This window comes from Carya illinoinensis, chromosome 8, assembly GCF_018687715.1.
Source record: "Carya illinoinensis cultivar Pawnee chromosome 8, C.illinoinensisPawnee_v1, whole genome shotgun sequence".
Lineage (NCBI taxonomy): Eukaryota > Viridiplantae > Streptophyta > Magnoliopsida > Fagales > Juglandaceae > Carya > Carya illinoinensis.
This window is the reverse complement of record NC_056759.1, coordinates 12,257,247-12,275,969: the sequence shown is the minus strand read 5'-3', so window position 1 is coordinate 12,275,969 and position 18,723 is coordinate 12,257,247. Positions and strand designations below refer to the sequence as shown.

Sequence of the window (18,723 nt, the reverse complement as noted above, 5' to 3'; positions counted from 1 at the left end):
TGTTTGGATAATGAGATTAAATGATTTTAAATAAAAGTTTTTTTAATGTTATTAATATTTTAATATTTGAAAAAATTAAATTATTATTTTATTTTATATGAAAATTTTAAAAAAATTATAATAATAAAATAAAATGAGATGTTTCTCGTCCCTAAAATTTATTCAATACTAAATAAATTTTTTTTGGGGGTGGCTTCATATCTATCTATTTATATATATATATATACAAAACACATACGTACTGTTGTCGAAGGCAATCCATTTCTAAAAATTGAGTTTTACTATATATAAATACGGCTGCGTACTAATCTGTGTAATAATACTGATTTATTTATATTTAAAATTTAAATTAATATTATTTTTAATAAAATCTACTTTTTGATCAATTACATCACATTAATGTACAGATTAATATATAATTATGTTTACAACTATATTTTTTCCTAAAAATTTCACGAGAAAAAATGACAATTTCAACGAGTTCTGCAAATAAAAGTCATTTGAACTTTGAAAGAAACAGTGAAGAACAAGGTGGCAACCTAGAAAACAAAACCACAGTTTCAAATTAAAAACGCGTTATATCTGAGTTCAAACTTTGATGCTTACGAAATTTCGGCCGCACGGAACATGATTGATGATAGATTGAAAGAGAGAATTTGTACGATTATCTTTTGTATTTTTTATTTCTCGTGTTTTAAATATTGTTATTTGTTTTTGTTTAATCCTTCACTTCAATAAGTAGTTTAATATGTTTGTAGATAATGAGTATCCTTCAGTTTACGATTGGACAGGTGGCTGAAAGATAGTAAACTGATTTAATTGAAAATGTTTATACACCAAATAAAAAACCTAAAATAAATCCAAAACTGAAAAACTGCAATTAAAAATGTTTGTATACTTTTTTTGTCAGTTTGTTATTTAAATGTGCCGGTTACGCCGGTATTCAATCCCCAAGCCCACATAAGTTGCACAACGTTGATCTCGTGGTAACATATTATTTCGTTTTCAATTTTATTTTATTTTATTATTATTATTTTAGTCTTCCAAGCCGCACTTGCAACCTTTTTGGTAACATATTAAAAATGTACATTCCTTTCAGTTCTGCAATTTGTACCTTGTAATTGCACCTTGTCTTAAGATGTGTATCTCTCGTTCATTTAATTTAATAAAAAGTAAAAATTTACAATTAAAATATAATTTTTTTATATAAATTTTATATGTACTTATTTTTTAAAAAAAAAATGCTCGAGACTTACATATTTTAGAGCACTGACATTGGTTTAGCCAAATGTCAGTGCTTTTTATAATTTAGCCAATCTAGTGAAAAAATAATCTATATTGAATTAGTTAAACTATTTTCATTTACAAGATGAGCTACAGTCTTTTTAAAAGAGAAGTCATATTTGAAATGAACTGTAGCTTTTCATATTGAATATTTAATCATTTTTCAAGTTCACTCGTACAGTTAATCCCTTTTATTTTTCCACCAGTGGCCAAGTTTCATTCACATTCTGTTGTGCAAACTGAAATATATAATTCTTGAATAATATTGGATATTGTGAAATAAAAATAAAAAGTATTAAAAAAATAAAAAATAATTTAAAAAATATAAATAATAAAAAATAATAATATTTTATTATTATAGAGAGTATAATAGCTAATCCAATGTAGATTTCAACTTTTGAGTGATTAGCTAAAATAAAAAAAGTTGCATATTAGTCAAATTTTGAAAAATAAAATAGCTAAACCAATGTCAATGCTCTTATAACTCCAAATATTATTCTTCTTTTACAATACGTGCACGTCACTCAAAGCAATTAGATCTACATCTTTCATTATTATTAAAATTGTTACAAATATAAAAAAATTACACAAAGTAAATTTATAAATTGATGCGGCTTCATAGAATCCGTTAGATATACTTTATAATAAAAATAATATTACAATTTAATGTACTACATCAAACTACACCAGTTTATAGGTTTATTTTTATATAATCTCTTTGTAGTTAAAATATTTTCCTTTTATTTTTATAAAGAGAGTACTCTTCCATGGGCCTAGAACCAATGACCTCACCCTTCCCTTCATGATCCTAAAAGGTTGACATACTAGTTTTACTACAAAAAGACTCCTTCGTGTAGGGGTGCTACCCATCCATGCATGGGTGAGGTAGCCCCTTCACCTTCCCTGCCCCTATATGAGTAGGAGGTGGGGGCCCCGACACCCTACCCCTAGGATGCAAGGGTGAACCCCTCATTTGCCTTGCCCCGCCCTACCTCACCCACTCCAATAGTGCCTATGGCCCACTGGGCCAAAAAGTGACTAAAAATACTTTTATTTTTTACCCAACTTGTAAATATGACCATAATTTAAAAACAAATAACACAGTTTTCAAATTTTCTAATGCATATTTTGTGAAGTTATAGTATGACTTTTATATAAGAGGTCAAATTAATACAAATGTCTTACTTAAGCAATGTAGAACTCTTGCATGGACCACCATGAGGACTAGAACTTAAGCATGCAAACATTGTGTGTAGCTTATTAGGGTAACCCAATTTGCACTTGCACTTAGTACAATCAAAGCGATGAGTAGGTTGCACAAACCTAGTCGCAACCATATTGTTCCAAATAGACTATCTTGGTTGCTTGGATTTGTTAATGGTGGTAGCCACCCTAAATCACTATAGGACTTTTAATTGATAATTGAGTGCAAATTGAATTACCTCACACCATTCGTTAGTTTTGTACAAGTGTAAGCCATTTTGAAGTGGAAGCAATTTGTGTGGTTGCCCGAAGAAGCTCCCAGGTGTATATATATATAGAAAATACATTTCGTTATGGAATGACACTGTTTTAGAGAGTTTATGAACTCCACAAAACAACATTGTTTCATTTTAAGATAAATTACCCCCTCTCTATGTCTGTCTATCTATCTCTTATAGAAGTATATATGGGGGAAAAAAAAAAACCCTAGATTGACTCTCTATCTTTTTCTTTCCTTCTCTTTTCTCTCTCAATCCCCTCGCTGTCCAAAGTCCCCATCTTCTTCATCTCTTCTTTCGTTGCCTGCCTTAGCCTCACATCATGTCTTCTCTTTTGTGTCTTCTCTTCATCTCCTTTTTTATCTATGTATTTCTTATTATTCTTTTGGCAGATTTGTGTATTTGAAGTTTGATATGTAGATTTGGTGAACAAATTTGTAGATTTGGGGCATTTGGAAAATTCTAGACAGGGAAGACCATCCGTTTGCCTGGTAGTTGGAAGGGATTATCCGCCCATGCAGAATGAAATCGGGTGTCAGGTTCCATAAGTTGGCCCCCTATGTCAAACCAAGGACGAAGTGGCCAGTAGCCAGCCCGTATAGGGCAGGTAGCAGGCCTACTCAAGTTCTTATAAATCTTTATTTTTTAAAAAATATGGTATTTGGTAATTTTCCCTTCACGCTTCTTCATTGTATGCGTGCACTTTTAAAAAAAAAAAATTATTTGGTGATTAGTTTAGATTGGATTTTCAAATAATGCATGCAATCTTCACGCGTACATATGCAATTATATTTTTGTTTATGAACATAATCATCCCTTTCTTTCTAATTAATGGGGGTTCTTTAAGAGTTTTGAACTTCTTATTGGATGTTTTGTTTTTGTTTTAAACTTGAAGAAAAGTGAAAGCCAGGTACATTCATATAAACATATGTTTTTAGTAAACTATTTTCTGAAAATAATATTAAATCAATAATTTGATTGAATCATTATCTGGATTTAATTTCATAATTATTAAATTAATTAATTTATTTTTGTTATGATAAAAATATTTATCTTATATCATCTTTAAATAAAGCCATCTTTTCCATCTTTATTTTAATTATATTATATTTTCAATAAATATTAACGAATGATTGAGTTTTCCACACTCCAATGTCCCAACATAGCTAGCTAGTACCTGCCATGAAATTAGCTAGGTGGCCCTTTTTGAAGGTTGGCATGTGCCGATTAAGATTCTATCTTCCAACACCATATTATAAAATAAATCATGTGGTGGAGACAATATACCTTTTCCAAAAATATAAAAAAACATGCATTAATGGATTGGTTGTATGAATTAAAAATAATAATATTCAAGCTCGGTCTTGTTGTATATACTAACTTATATTTAAAAAAGTAACTTCTACTTTCTTAGAATTAACGTGTAAGTTTTGTATATATATATATATATATATTTTAAAAAAAAATTAGAATTTATTATTAAAAATATTTTATGTAGTTTTTAATATTGACTCATTTTAAAAAAAAAAATAGGTAAGACTTGCAACTTATCAATATCATCTCTATACTTAAAATGAGTTATATTAGATACAGTTACTTTTTCGTAATCTTTACACATTCCACTCATGTAATTGGTCAAAACAGTTATTTTATATTAAAACAATGATGCAATCAATTACATTAGTTAATTACATAAGGAGTACGAAAAAGTAATTAATATTATAAAGAGATGTCCTTATTATTTATAAATTTATATCTATTTTTTATTAAAAAATAAAAAATAATGATATTTACAATTCTAGAGTGTGCAAGTTTCACTTATTCTTTTTGAAAAAAAGTAGATAAATCTAGAATTTATATGTAAAAATAATTTTTTTAATGATAGACTTAACTTTTCTTAAAAAAAATGAAGTGCACATTACTTGCATATCATAAAACTATATATAACATTATTTAAAAGAAAAAATAAATCAAAATCTTTGTTAAAATTGCAACACTACTTATGTTTAAAGGTAGATGCGGTGATTTGCCAACACCTTTATATTAAAGAAAATGATAATATAATTATCAAATATGTCAACTCATATATATATATATATATTTCTTAATGGTTAAGCAAGCAGTAAATTTATATATATTTTTATTTATTTTTAATGATTAAGGATATTTAAAAAATAATTAAAAAATAAAATAATAAAAAAACTTATATATATTAATACGCACATTTAATAATCACCCTCTCATTGTCATCTAAGGGTAAGAAGATGTCACGCCATCAAAGAGCACAATTTGTTATGCTAGATGGTTATCAATTTGGAGAGAGAGATGGGAGGAAGTTTCGAATACACGAGTATCATGCAAGTGGATGCAGTTACGTATCAGAGCTGATAGCATTGGGTTTGACCTTTATATTTCCTTCTGGAATTCATCCGTGGGACTTTGTGTCCAAAACAATTAAGGCTCCGTTTGGATAAGGTTAATTTTTAATATTTTTATTTAATTATTATCTAATAATTATAATTTTTTTAAAATTTATAAAAAAACTCATTTTTTTAAATTTTAAAATAAAAATAATATTAAAAAATTCTATCTAACAATATTTTAACTTTATAATATTTTTATTTAATTTTTTCTCTATCTTTTTTAAAATCTTATAAAACATTTTAATTCAAATAATTTCACTACTATTCACAAACTATCACACTATTATTAATAAATTTTTTATTTCATCTATGTAATCAAACAAGACGTAAGATCATTTCATATAATTTATAAATAGTAATGAAATAATAAAAAATAATAATAAATAATAACAAATAGTTTGCAAATAGGAAAGAAATAATCTGAAAATATCTTATACCAGCTTATATTCCCAAACGTAAGAGGAAGAAAGAGAGAAACGAAGAATGCAGGCAAGGGGACGACAATTTATGGATTGGATTTTCTAATAATGGAGGACATTATAACAATGTTTTCTTCTTTGTTTTTTGTTTTTTTGTTTTGAGGGCATTATAACTTGCACGGCTGTTATGCCTTTTGCTATATATATATTCTTTATTGTTCTTTTGATAAGGAACCTTTTGCTATCATAAGATACGTAAGCGAATGTATCACTTATTGCAATTTCTTTGAAAATTCAGATTTTTTAATTGCTTAATCGAATTATACAGTTTAACTAAGAGGGAATATGCTAAGCATTTATATAGAATCTACACCTTTTCAAATATTAGTGATTAGACCCTCCAATTCGTATTAAGTAATTAGAAAATATTTCCATTCTAAATCTTTCCAAATCAAATAAAAACAGTACCATAAACTTCAGAAAAAGTAAGATATTTGCAGACATATTTGTCGACGTTGGAGGTTAAAATTTAGAATAATGCTAGTTTCACCTCTCTTATCTATTGTTGATACTTTTTTTTTTATTTTTTTTACTTCGTAATTAAGATAGTATTTTTAATGATGTTGTATTTTTTTTTTTAAAAAAAATTATATATATATATATATATATATATAAAAGTTAAAGAACGTACCAAAATAGCTGACGGTTGCTCCCAACGATCGCTACCCTAAAATTTAAGGGTGTGAAGCATGGTAAGCGCAATCAAAGGCGCATAACAAGTTAAAGCCCACTGATGGAGGTAGAGGAGACAGCTAACGCTAGTAGGACAATACAATGGCATGGAGGACAAGGTTTACAGCTGACACAAAAGATAGCCCGACAAATTCCTCCCTTAATGTCTGTGTCTCCATTTTTTTTTTTTTTTAAATATAATATCATTAAAAAATATTTATTTAATCATTAAATAAAAAGAAAAAGAAAAGAGTCGGTAGACACTCACGAGACCCAAGCTTTTCTGTGTTTCTGAAAATAAAAAGAGATATAACTTCGAAAGAAGAAGAGAACCATGGAGTGTAGCTTCTCCTCCTTTTCCATCTCCATAAGGAATGGTATATTCTTTTGCTTGTCTCATTCAATACTAACGAGGTCATGAAATTTATATCAAGAGTTAGATCTTAAAACTTTATAGGCAACAGGTTCATACAACATTTGTCACATGTTATGGGGGAAAGAGAATTCAATTTATTTGTAGCGTTTTAAGACTTGTAACAAAATAAAACTAGTGTTGGGGTGATTTGTTTATGCAGACTTGGATCCCGACAAAAATCTTAGAGTTTAGAGTGGAAGAAAGATAAATACATAAAATAAGTCACATTATTTATTAATCATTTAATGATGTCCTAAAAATTCACGGTGACAAGTATAAATATCGTGAAACTCACTTTATATGTCTATCTCTCTCATACTCTAAATTATCCCATTTTAGATTCGAGAGTAAATCGCTTGGAAATCTAAATCCAATTTCCAACTGTCTCTTCCTCGTACGTGCCGGCTGTAGTCTTTACAAAACATCCAACTTCATAATCTTTAGTTGCAACACCAATAAAAGGCGTTTCGTTCAAAAGAAACACCGATCGAATGAGGATTTATGCCCATATGACATTCAACTTTTCCCGTATTTAACTTGTTCTTTAACATATTACAACACTTTCTCATCCGAAATTAAGGTGTCTAACCTATAGACATGACTTGCTTCTCTTCATTGCCTAGAAAAAAATAAAAGAAAAATAATATTTACAATCATATGCGTCGTGCACTCATTTTATAAAAAGTAAATAAATATAAAATCTATATAAAAAGTTAATTTTTTAATAATAGATTTTACTCAATTTTAAAGAGAGTGCACAACTCTTATACAACTCATGACTACTATATTTGGCATTACACACAATAAAAGCTACATCTACACTACTATAAAGCTGGCATGGCCACCTAACCGACCCGATAAGAAACGGATTGAACAGCGAAGAATTGTGAGCATATTTCCAAAGCTATCGGGCCTACCCAACCTAATTATATTCTCAAATTACACAAAATGTGGTAAACGACGTTGTAAATTTTGGTTAAAATAATAATTAATAACAAAATAAAATCGAAAGTGGGTCAGGTTGGAAACGAGAATTTTTTCAGGGCAAACACAGTTCAGGAACAAACACAGTTCAGCTCATAATGGGTCAGGTTGGAAATGAGCTTAAGATGGTAACTATGCTATGTTTGGTTTTCAAAGTAATATCAACCCATCTCAAACTAATAATTGATTGGATCCATTACCTTTTCAACTTCTAATAAAAAAGTTAAAATCTATCTCAACCTATTTCACATATTTAAACATATATATATCAATCTATTTCCATTCAAACATATCTCAATAAGATCAACAAAACATTACTATTCATAAATCAACTTACATTATCTTAACATCCAAACGCAGCTGTTTGGATCTAGAGTTAACATGATACAGAGATCTTTTGAATTTACAAACTGCCATGGCATTCGCCATCATTTCTGTATGTTAAGATTTGTCACATCATATATCAACAAAGTAACTCTCAGCAGGTAAATAATAGCTTCAATCAGAAGCAAATTAAGCATGAATGCATCAAACTAATAGCCATCAAACTATTCATTATTTTATCATTATTATTATTATTATTTTACTATTTACTATTATTCAATATTTTATCTTTACTTTTTCACTACTATTCACTAAATATATGAGATCACCTCACTACTCAAACGCAAACTAAATCTCTCACAATGGTCATACAAGGAAAGCAAATGACAATTCGATAGCTCCCTCATCCTCCGTTCACACTCATAAACATTTCTATCATTCATTTTCCACCAGAAGCACCATATAATGAAAATAGGTACCCATTTTCCACAATGCTGCAATTAATGGGCAATCACGTAACCTTCTCCAAGAGTTAAAAAGGTCCACCGCACTTCTTGTCATGACCCAAGCCATCTAACTTGGCTGAATAAGACACTCTCCACCAGCCGTTTCACAATGGAGTAAAACGTGATCCATAGGCTCCCCACTCCTCTTACGCATGTTAAATCACTCAATCACATCAATGTGTCTTTTTCTTGGACTATCCCTGGTGTAAATCTTATCTGATGAGGCTAACCAAGAAAATAAAACAGATCTTGGGGGACTTTAGCCCGCTGGGTTGTTATCACAGGGGATAAGAACAAATATAGAAAGAAGGGGTATTTAACACCCCTTTCTTGGAAGGGGTCTGCAGGAGCTAGCGTTCACCCCCTCTTCTTCTCCAACTATTGGATATAAGATATCAAAGAATCTTGTATAGGCCCCTACAGCCCAATCATGGGCCTTTTGAATATAACTTACATTGCAATGGGAAAGGTTGCTAGACATCTTAAGGAAAATTAAAAAGATACAACCCTTTTTACAACTCTCTTTCAAATGGGGTGCATTTTGTAAATTGATTACTCCTATAACTATTTTACAACTTATATTACAAAAGTGCCCTAAATTTAAAATGTAGCTGTAAAACTGGTTTTGTCATTACTCCCCCAGATGATCTGCCATAGAAACCTCCGTCTCTTTGAGAAGAGCAGCAACACTGTACACATCAGGGAAACCTCCTTGATAACCATGACACTACACACACCATGCCAGAGTCTAATCTTGACTACATCTCCCACTTCAATCTAGCGTAGTCAGAAAACTTTTCCCATTTCCCCCAATATAAAATCAATTCAACAGAGCTATTCAGCTCAACAAATTTTGGAATGATTCCAGTTTGCCTATTCCTCCCCAATCCACGTGGCACAAATCTCTGCCAAGGTCAGTAACAGAAGGTTCCCTTTGGACATGAAAACAAAGTACTAAAGACATTTCCATTCTCTCCCACCAGCCCAGATTACAGTGTTTTCGAAACAAGATCACAGCCATATTCCCAGAACATCAAACAAACCGCAGTACCTATTAATTTTCATTTCAGGTGGTTCTGTACAAATCGGATTTCTATACAAGAAATCTAAAGGACCAATCAAAAGTTAATAATCAAACATCAGTAAACCAAAAGCGAAACCTATTGCCATTAATCCCTTGTGAAATATAACCCACCATCCAAATCCCACAAAAAATATATATATATATATATAGAGTTCAAAATTCCGATTACATAGAAGATACAAAAGGATTGAATTTCAATTTCCTTACTTGGCCATTATCGCAATCGAATCCACACCCACACTGCGGGGATTCGTAGAAATCATCGATAAGAAAAGAAGCCGATGCAATACCCACAGAGAACTCAAGCTGGTCCCCGTCCCTAACCACCTCCACAATATTCAGCCACAAGAACAAGACCTTGACGCTGATACCGCTCAAGTTGGTGAGCCTGTTCTCGGAGATGTAGCCGCTAATGGTGGACTTGTATTTCAATTCGTATGAACCCTCAAGGGAGAAACTGCAAGAACCGTTCAGAAAGGCGCTGAATTTGCCGTTGGCTCGATCCAGTTCGTAGCCCAAGGCACCTTTGGGGAGCAGACCAACGGGGAAGTTGAAGTCTGCGAGGGCCTTGTACGGGGACTGCGCATCGTCGGTAGTGGTTGTGGGGGATGATGCGGCTAGTGTTGATAGGAGAAGGAAAAGGATGAGAATTGCCGTGAGAGACATTGGGGTTTTCTCCATTTTCTTCGAATATGGATCTTTTTTTCCTTCCCTTTTTTTCCTGTTTCGACTTTCGAGTGTTCGGGGGTTGTTTGGACGCCAGGAAAGGACGAACTGGAAAAATGGGTCACGTTGATAACGAACGAGCTGCATTTCAGCTTTGTGGACAGCGCACGTGGCAGTTATTCTAGTCAAACCAAATGGCCAAAAGCACATGTGGACAATAGAGATATCACATATAGATCGGAATCCATCATTTCGGAATCCATCATTTCGTTTGCCGGCATCGCGTGTCAGGTTAAGGCGAGTTTAGATATTGAAATTATTTTTAATATTTTATTTAATTTTTAATTTTTTAAAAATTATTTCATCTATCTTATTATCCAAATCACATCTAAAATTTTGACTTAAAATAATAATTTATAACATACTTAAATTTTACTGTATTACTATCAATGAACCAGATCATTCATCCTTTCCAACAACTCAAATAATCTGGTGCATGCAACTCTTTCTCTACACAAAAGTGTTTTAGCTTAGAATATATTATATAAAAATAAATTTATAAAATGATATGAATTGACGTGATATATAAAATTATAAATTTATAAAATGATGTAACTGGATGTAGTCACTGAAAGATAACACTTGGGCCAGGGTGTGCCATGAGATGACATGGTTGTGCAGAGTGTGTCACGCGTTGATTGATTTAGGTATGAATTTTGAGTTTTTGGCGTGGGATAAATTATGAAACCATCACTTATTTTAAAATTTTAAGTTGATAAAAAAATAAAGATTTTATTATTTATTTTATATCTTAATATTCTCATTTACATGTGAGCTAGACTCTCCCTTAATGAGTGATCTAATACGTGAAATATTTAATTAAATGAGATAGAGTATAGAGTCAGGGCACTAATATTATGTGAAATTACTACTTATCTCAAAAATTTAAACTATTAAAAAGAAATAGATTTTATTATTTAATTTATATTTTAACATAAATGCCATTTTGATTTGATTGAGAATGACAAAGATTATTGTTATCATAACTAACTAATTTAAGATTACGTTTGGGTATTGAAGTCATTCTAAATATTCTGTGAATAATAGGAAAAAAATATCAAAAAAATAATGATAAAATATTAAATAATAATGAATAATAATAAATAAATAAAATAATAATAAAATAATAAATAATAGTAAAATATGTTAAAAAATATCACTGCACAAAGATGTTCCGAAGTTAGGCTTTGTCAATGCATATCGAGGCCCAAGCAGAGCTTGTCGGATTTAATTTCATCCATGCCAATGTCCAAGGAAATTGGAAAATGAAAGACACGATTACAAGTAATATACAATTGCTCCTCCGGCTTCAACATTTGGGGCTCCAAATATGGTTTTCATGATGAGAACTTTTAGATACAGTCGTAATATATAAGCGGTGTGTAAACGAGTGTATAGAAAAAAAAAAAAAAAAAAAAAAAAAAAACACGAATACTTCTCATTCTCTTTCTTCTTTCTCCTCTCTTTCTCCCCACTTTCTTCTTAGATTTTTTTTTTCAGTCCTGTCCGTCTGCTGCCGATTAGATTTTCTTTTCAGTGAAAAAATTTCATGTTGGTTTTAAAATGTTCCACCAAGTTTATGGAGCTGAAACAGGGTGTGGATAATTCTGATTTGAACAGAAAGATAGAAGAACCTTTAATCTCTAGCGCGAAGCCAAAGATTAACCGTAGGGTTTAAGTTTGTGTCCCGCGGAGATATTCACCGGAGCCAAACCTCGACAGCCAGATAAGCCTGAAATCACGCCGGTCCAACCAATTCAGAGTCGTCGGAAATCATGCTTTTGCAAGCTTCAAGACATTGATGAGTTGAAAGTGGCAAAAGAAAGGGGTAAGAGTCTGAGTGTTAGCCCAAAATCGTGGAAATCTTTATCGAAGTTTCAAGCTCCAAAGCAGGAAGATGACCCACACAACGATTCTGGCGTACCGTTTATTTTTTCTTCTTTTTTTCCTTCTTCTTAACTCGTCTCCGTCTCTCCCAGCTTTTTCATGGAGTCGGCCATGACACTTTTGTTCCTCAACACTTATTAAATAGCAACTGACAAGATTAGTAAAAAGATAATGAAAGAGAGAGGAGAGAGGATTAAAAAAATTATTATTAAATGGGCCGATTGCGTGCCGTTTGTATCCGGCGCTTGTAGAAGGCATTTCTCTTTCATGATTGACACAAATCTAGGTCATAACTTACCTTTATAAACGTGCACTATTATTTTCGAGCTGAACGTATAATATAGAGTTTGGCATAATATTACATATAATTATGGAATGAGTAAGTTTAAAAAAGTAAAGTTTATTATTAAAATATTATTTTTTATGTAAATCTCGTATTTATTCACTTTTTTAAAAATGATTATGCAGTACTTGTACAATCACGATTATAATTATTATTTCTCTGAAATTTATAATGATGTCAATAATTTTATACTAAAAGTGTGACGTAATAGACTAAAAAGATTTTGTTAAAAAAAAAAGTTTATAAATTGATGTAATTTAATATGATACATCAAATTTATTTAACAATTAAAAATAACTCTACAATCTAAATTACTATTTAATTAAGACACATCAATATGTAAATTTTCTTAGAAGACACTTTCATAAACCAAGCATTTCTGTTTTCTTCTAAAATAAAATCCCAACTTATCCCAAAGGTGGGAAAAAAGGAGATGTACGTACCGATCATTCTTTATGTTTTTAGTCGGTTAACTTTTTAATTACTATTTCCAATTATGGAGTTTTTATTTCATTAACCCTATATTTTACATAATTGTGTGTGCATAATGGCTGAAAAAATAAAAAAATTTTAGAATATGCTCTACATATATATATTTAATAATATTATTATATCAGTCTTTTTCCAAGTTTGACAAATTAGATACCCGTCTCAATCCACATTAAAGGTCATTAAAGTTTGTGATAACTAATCCAACAAAATCTATGAGAGAAACTCTCCCTTCTCTCTAGAAAAAGTTTCAGGAAAAGCCGTTTTAAGGTAGGTGGAACTTCGGCTCCTCCCTCCCTCCTCCATCGTCTCATTTCTGTTTTTCCTTTAATAATAAGTTGTTTGGCTATGTTGATGTCCTTTGAAAGACTGATGACCAGCTGTTTGTTGCCGAGCTCCCTTCCTCAACAAATCACCCAACTGGGCGGAGAGATATTCCATGGTGGAGGTGGAGGTTTTTCGGCTTCGAATGGCAGGTGTTCCTGACCGGTTGGTTTCGCTCTTTTGAGGAGACAGTTTTGAGGTTTAAGGTGTGGGCTGGTCATGGAGCTTGCCTATGGAGATGGACTTAACTTACTGGTTGGGGTGCTTTTCTACGGGTTATAGGACCTCTGTTTTATCCATAGAAAACAGAGGATTGTTTGGGGACGTATGCCGAGATGCATGAAGGGGATAAAGCTTTTCGAGGTGGATCTCAGGCGTAGCTCACGGTGGTTGTCTTCATGGATGGTGTTTGGAATTTCAAGGGACGCAGTCAAATGGTGGTTTTGTTTTTCTGTTTTTCTGCTTTAGTGTGTTTCATTTTGTTAAGAGTGTTCTGGTTGTTCGGAGATCTTTGTTTTTTCGGAGAGCTGTTCTTAGTCAATCGGTGAATAAGCTCATGTTGCTCTGTGCATGGATGTAGGAGATATCTGATTTTGCTCTGTTCTGGTTTGGGATGTCTCTGGCTTTGTCTCTATAAGTCCAAGATGGTGTTTGCCGATTGGAGTACCGGTAATGCGAGAGGTTGAAGGCGATGGGGCTGGATACCTGAACCGGGAGGTGGGGGATGGTTCGGTGCTGGGAAGAGGGCAGGGGCAACAGCATACCAGAGCAAATGGAGAACGTGCATGCCGCATGGGTATTCGGTGTGGGCAGTTAGTGGAGTGTGTTGTACTTTTTTCTTTTTTTGTCTTTCCGTTAGGATATGTTAGTGGATTTTATTTGTTGCACTTTTAGGTTAATGAAAATAATTTGAAATAGGCAATTTCCTTTTCTCTTTGGAGGAGTAGAGTAGTGAGTCCCTTTCCTCTTTGGAGGAGTAGGGTAGTGAGTCCCTATCCTCTTTGGAGGATTAAGGTGGAAAATCCCCCTCCTCTGGTGGAGGGTGGGGGGGAAATGAGTTTGGTTTTCTCGCAGACAAGTTGAGATGGATACCTCTGTATTTTACAGAGTCTCGTATCTCAGAATGACTGTGTCATTAAAGAGTTTTTTTTTTAAGTTTTTAGACAGTGTCTGACACAATGAAAGTTGTGTACAGAGGAACTTATAACCGTTGTGTAGTTGGCTTGTAATCGGGTTTTGCATCCGGATTCATAGGTTACAACTGTAATTTCCTTCATTCATGAATTGAATTGAAGTCTATTTAAAAAAAAAAGTTTGTGATAATTAAATTAAATGATCTATCGTCTGTGGTGTGTAACTATTATTATAAGAAGTGTTATAATTATAAAATATCTTATAAATATAAATTTATAAATTAATATAGTTTTGAATAATACGTTAAATATAATTTATAATTAAATGAAGAAACATTTTATATATAATTATAAGTTGTACAAGTGTATTGTATTATTTTTAAAAGAGGGGTATATAATTAAAAAATTAAATTTTTATATGGATTCCATATTTATTTTTTTAAAAAGAATAAATAATATTTACACAACTCATAACTGTATTTAACATTATTTATAAAATTCAACACGATGCATCACATCAAAACAAATCAAATTTATAAATTTGATACTCTTTTTTATAGAAGTTCTTTAGAAATCAAGTCTTTCTTTTGTTATATATATATATATATATATATGGACATGGTTTTTCTTCAACAGTTAACAATTAATATATTTAGAAAACAATTCCTACTTTTGTTATCTGAATTTCAGACAGAGAGAGAGAGAGAGAGGGCATCTGATATATAAAAGATGAGTGTAACCAACCAGTCAAAATGCTTAAGAAATTACACCAATAATTCAGCCAACGGGGATTGGTGCACATGATCGATAGGTATAAATACCTACGCCTAATAATTAATTATTACTGTTCATGTTGCATACGTTGGAACACTTTGCAAATGTTTTGGAAAAATAATTGTGGTCCTTTGAATAGGAAAAATATTTTATTTCATCCCATATTATTTTATAATTATATTTTTTTAAAATTTTTACATAAAATATAATAAATAATTTAATTTTTTTAAATATCAAAATAATGATAATATTAAAAAATAATATTTTAATAATATTTTATTTAATTTTTATTTTTTTTTTCAATTCATTTTATCTTAACTCACTATCCAAATGACACCTAAAGGATTGCTTAGATTGAGAGAGCCTTTTAATTCATGTCATCTAATCATTATAATTTTTTTTAATTTTTCACACAAAATATAATAAATAATTAAACTTTTTTTAATTTTAAAATAAAAATAATATTAAAAAATAATATTCTAATAATATTTTTTTGATAAGTTTCTAGTAATATTTTATTCAATTTTCATATCATCTCATCTCGACTTACTATCTAAACCTCTCCTAAATAAATGCTTAGAAATGAGAATTTTATAAATAGTATAGAGATAGTTTTAGTCAAGTATTTTTTAGATTTTAAGAAAAAAAAGAAAAAAATTGAATAAAAAATATTATAAATTTAAAATATCGTTAAAATATAATTTTTTAATATAATTTTTATTTTAAGATTTGAAAAAATTGAATTATTTTTTATTTGAAATTTTTTGAAAGTTATAATGATTAGTTTGAAATAGTAAAAATTAATTTAAAAGTATTTATATTTGAAAAATAATTAAAAATAAAATAAAATAAAATTAGATAAGATAAGTTAAGATTTATATACCATTCATTGTACGCAGGGATGAGAGTATCGTGCTCATACAAAATCATCCAGACGGTATGATTTTTTTAGCATGAAATGTACTATTTTTTCTTCCAACAAACGCTGCCTTCCAAAATATACTTACAAGCTGTCGTTGACAGAATGATAATGTATAATTTGATTGGGAAAAGATATTTATAATTTTACCATCGTGGAATAATCGTTTAAAAAATAATAAAATATAAAATTTATGTGAAAAAAATTAAAATTTTAAAATAATAAATCTCATTTTTTTTTAAAACAAGTACGTGATATTTATCTATTTCATAATTGTATATAGAATTATTCATCTAAAACCTTGTTTCAAGAGGAATATTCGTCTATATATAAAAGTGAGTTTATAAATTGATGCGGTTTACTAATATAATTTGTCAGATCTGTTTTATAATAATAAGAACTTTACAATATGATATATAGATCACATTAAGTCTTATCAATTTGTAAAATTTTTGTAGAGACCCACTCCTTATCTTTTTTGAAACATTCTTAAAAGACACCCAATTCTGAGATGAAATTAAGATACATTTATGCATGTTAAAGACAACTTAGCATCTTCCCTACAATTGCCAGCAAAGTCGACATTGCTAATTCTCCAATACATAACTAAATATTGTTACATCCAATTTATTCGTTTCAAAAAGCAAATCTGATTTAAGAAGAGGACAGAAGATCACTAATCGAGGGCTTAATCTTCCTAATTCCTTCACCACTCATCACACAATCAAAGCCACATCCACAGGTCGCGCTCTCACTGAAATTACTGACCGGAAAATCCGCCGAGGCGATCCCGACGGAGAATGCCAGCTCATCGTCGTCCCGAGTGACGCTGACAATGCTGAGCCACAGGAAGAGCACCTTAACTTTGATGCCACTCAAGCTGGAGATCTTGTCCTTGGCTATGACACCCGTGACGGTGGACTTGTACTTCAACTCGTAAGAATCAATGGAAAAAGTGCAAGAGCCATTCAGATACACAGAGAATTTACCTGTGGAAGTATCCAGTTCGTAGCCTAAGACGCCCTTGGGAAGAATGCCCACCGGGAAGTCATATTCTTCAAGAACTTGGTACGCCGTGAGGGAGTCGGATGGAGATGGGGTTGCAGAGGAGAGGAGAAAGAAGAGGATCAGGCACAGAATGGTAGTGATGGGAGACATGGCCTTTGTTTTTTCTTCCCAATGAGCAGCTGAATAATAAGTCTTCGGTGGTACTGCTGGTAGATAGATTGGAGTTCTTTGACTTCCTGGTTTGTGTTTAGTGAACAGTGGTGGGTAGGAATTAAGTCAAAAGGACACATGTTTATTTATTTATATGTATAGAGGTGATGCAACGGGTAGATGATGGATGGGAAAATTGGTTGAACGAAAAGGATATTCCTTTTATATACGTTTTGAGTTTTTTTTTTTTTTTTTGACATTATATACGTTTTAGTTTTCGTGGATGCAAAATGTCATTTTTTTTTCTTTAAATGTAAAGTGCAATCGTTTTTAATCGTATTTGTTGATGTGACATGTTTTAAGTCGTCAGTTGTCTATTAATGAGATTTTATTGAATAAGCATGTCGCATGATGTCATACATAATTTTAATAAAAATTTATTTATGACGTTTTAACGTAGTGTTATTGAGAAAAAAATATAGACATGCAACTATTTTGCAAATAAAACATTATTAAAAACAGCAGTAGTGCCATCCATAGAACTGGATGGAAGGAAAACATCATAACGCATCTGCAAAGCATGGTCGAGCTTTTACAAAGCAGAGTTGCCTGCAATTTCTTGCTAATTTTATAAAAACATCGAATTTTAAAATAACTTCAATCATTACCATTATTTAGGGTGAGAATGGTCTGGTCTAGCTCGAAGGGTGGTCGACCGAAATTTTGATCCTAGACAGGGAGTTATCGGTCTAGTCTGGTCTGGTTTGGTCTGGTTGGTTCAACTTTTTTTATTTTTTAAATTAATTAATAAAAAAATTTTATTTAAAATATTAAATTAAAATTAAGTAAATTATTAAATAAAAATTACATAATAAATTTTATAATTATTAATATATACTAGTACTATATATTATAGTTATACATTAAAAAATATAATAATATATTGATCTAAATATATATAGTTATAGACTTGATGCCAATACTATAACTAATAACTATACTAGCAGTAATATTAATATACTATATGTTAGTAATAATTTGGTGATACTATATTAAATAATATTCTATGTAGTTAAAGTTATTTAATACTAACATATTAAGGTGACTATACTAATAGTATTATAAATTTATATATATACTATAATTTATATTATAACTCTTATAATATGTTAATATATTAATATATACTAGTACTATATATTATAGTTATTAAGGGATATTTTCGTCAAGGACTAAAGCCCATGACACTGCCCCCCCCATGAGCTCCAGGAATGCCGGCCCGATCCCGGAAGGCCACCCTTTGGTAGCTTGGGGCAGG

The 18,723-nt window shown here is 30.9% G+C and overlaps 2 protein-coding genes across 2 annotated transcripts; both read right to left on the bottom strand.

The window, feature by feature from the left end:
• Positions 1–9,769: 9,769 nt before the first annotated feature.
• LOC122317950 lies at positions 9,770–10,477 on the bottom strand. Its single transcript, XM_043135036.1, has one exon. It carries the CDS (start codon positions 10,463–10,465, stop codon positions 9,818–9,820), a length of 648 nt encoding a protein of 215 aa, XP_042990970.1. The 5' UTR covers positions 10,466–10,477; the 3' UTR covers positions 9,770–9,817.
• A 6,277-nt stretch (positions 10,478–16,754) lies between these two features.
• LOC122319040 (uncharacterized protein At5g01610-like) lies at positions 16,755–17,525 on the bottom strand. Its single transcript, XM_043136905.1, has one exon. The coding sequence runs from the start codon at positions 17,403–17,405 to the stop codon at positions 16,902–16,904; it is 504 nt and encodes a 167-aa protein (XP_042992839.1). The 5' UTR covers positions 17,406–17,525; the 3' UTR covers positions 16,755–16,901.
• Positions 17,526–18,723: the final 1,198 nt, after the last annotated feature.

What these genes read in the sequence shown, in the direction of transcription:
- LOC122319040 (XM_043136905.1), bottom strand. Translation starts at nt 17,405, where the DNA reads ATGTCTCCCATCACTACCATTCTGTGCCTGATCCTCTTCTTTCTCCTC.
- LOC122317950 (XM_043135036.1), bottom strand. Translation starts at nt 10,465, where the DNA reads ATGCAGCTCGTTCGTTATCAACGTGACCCATTTTTCCAGTTCGTCCTT.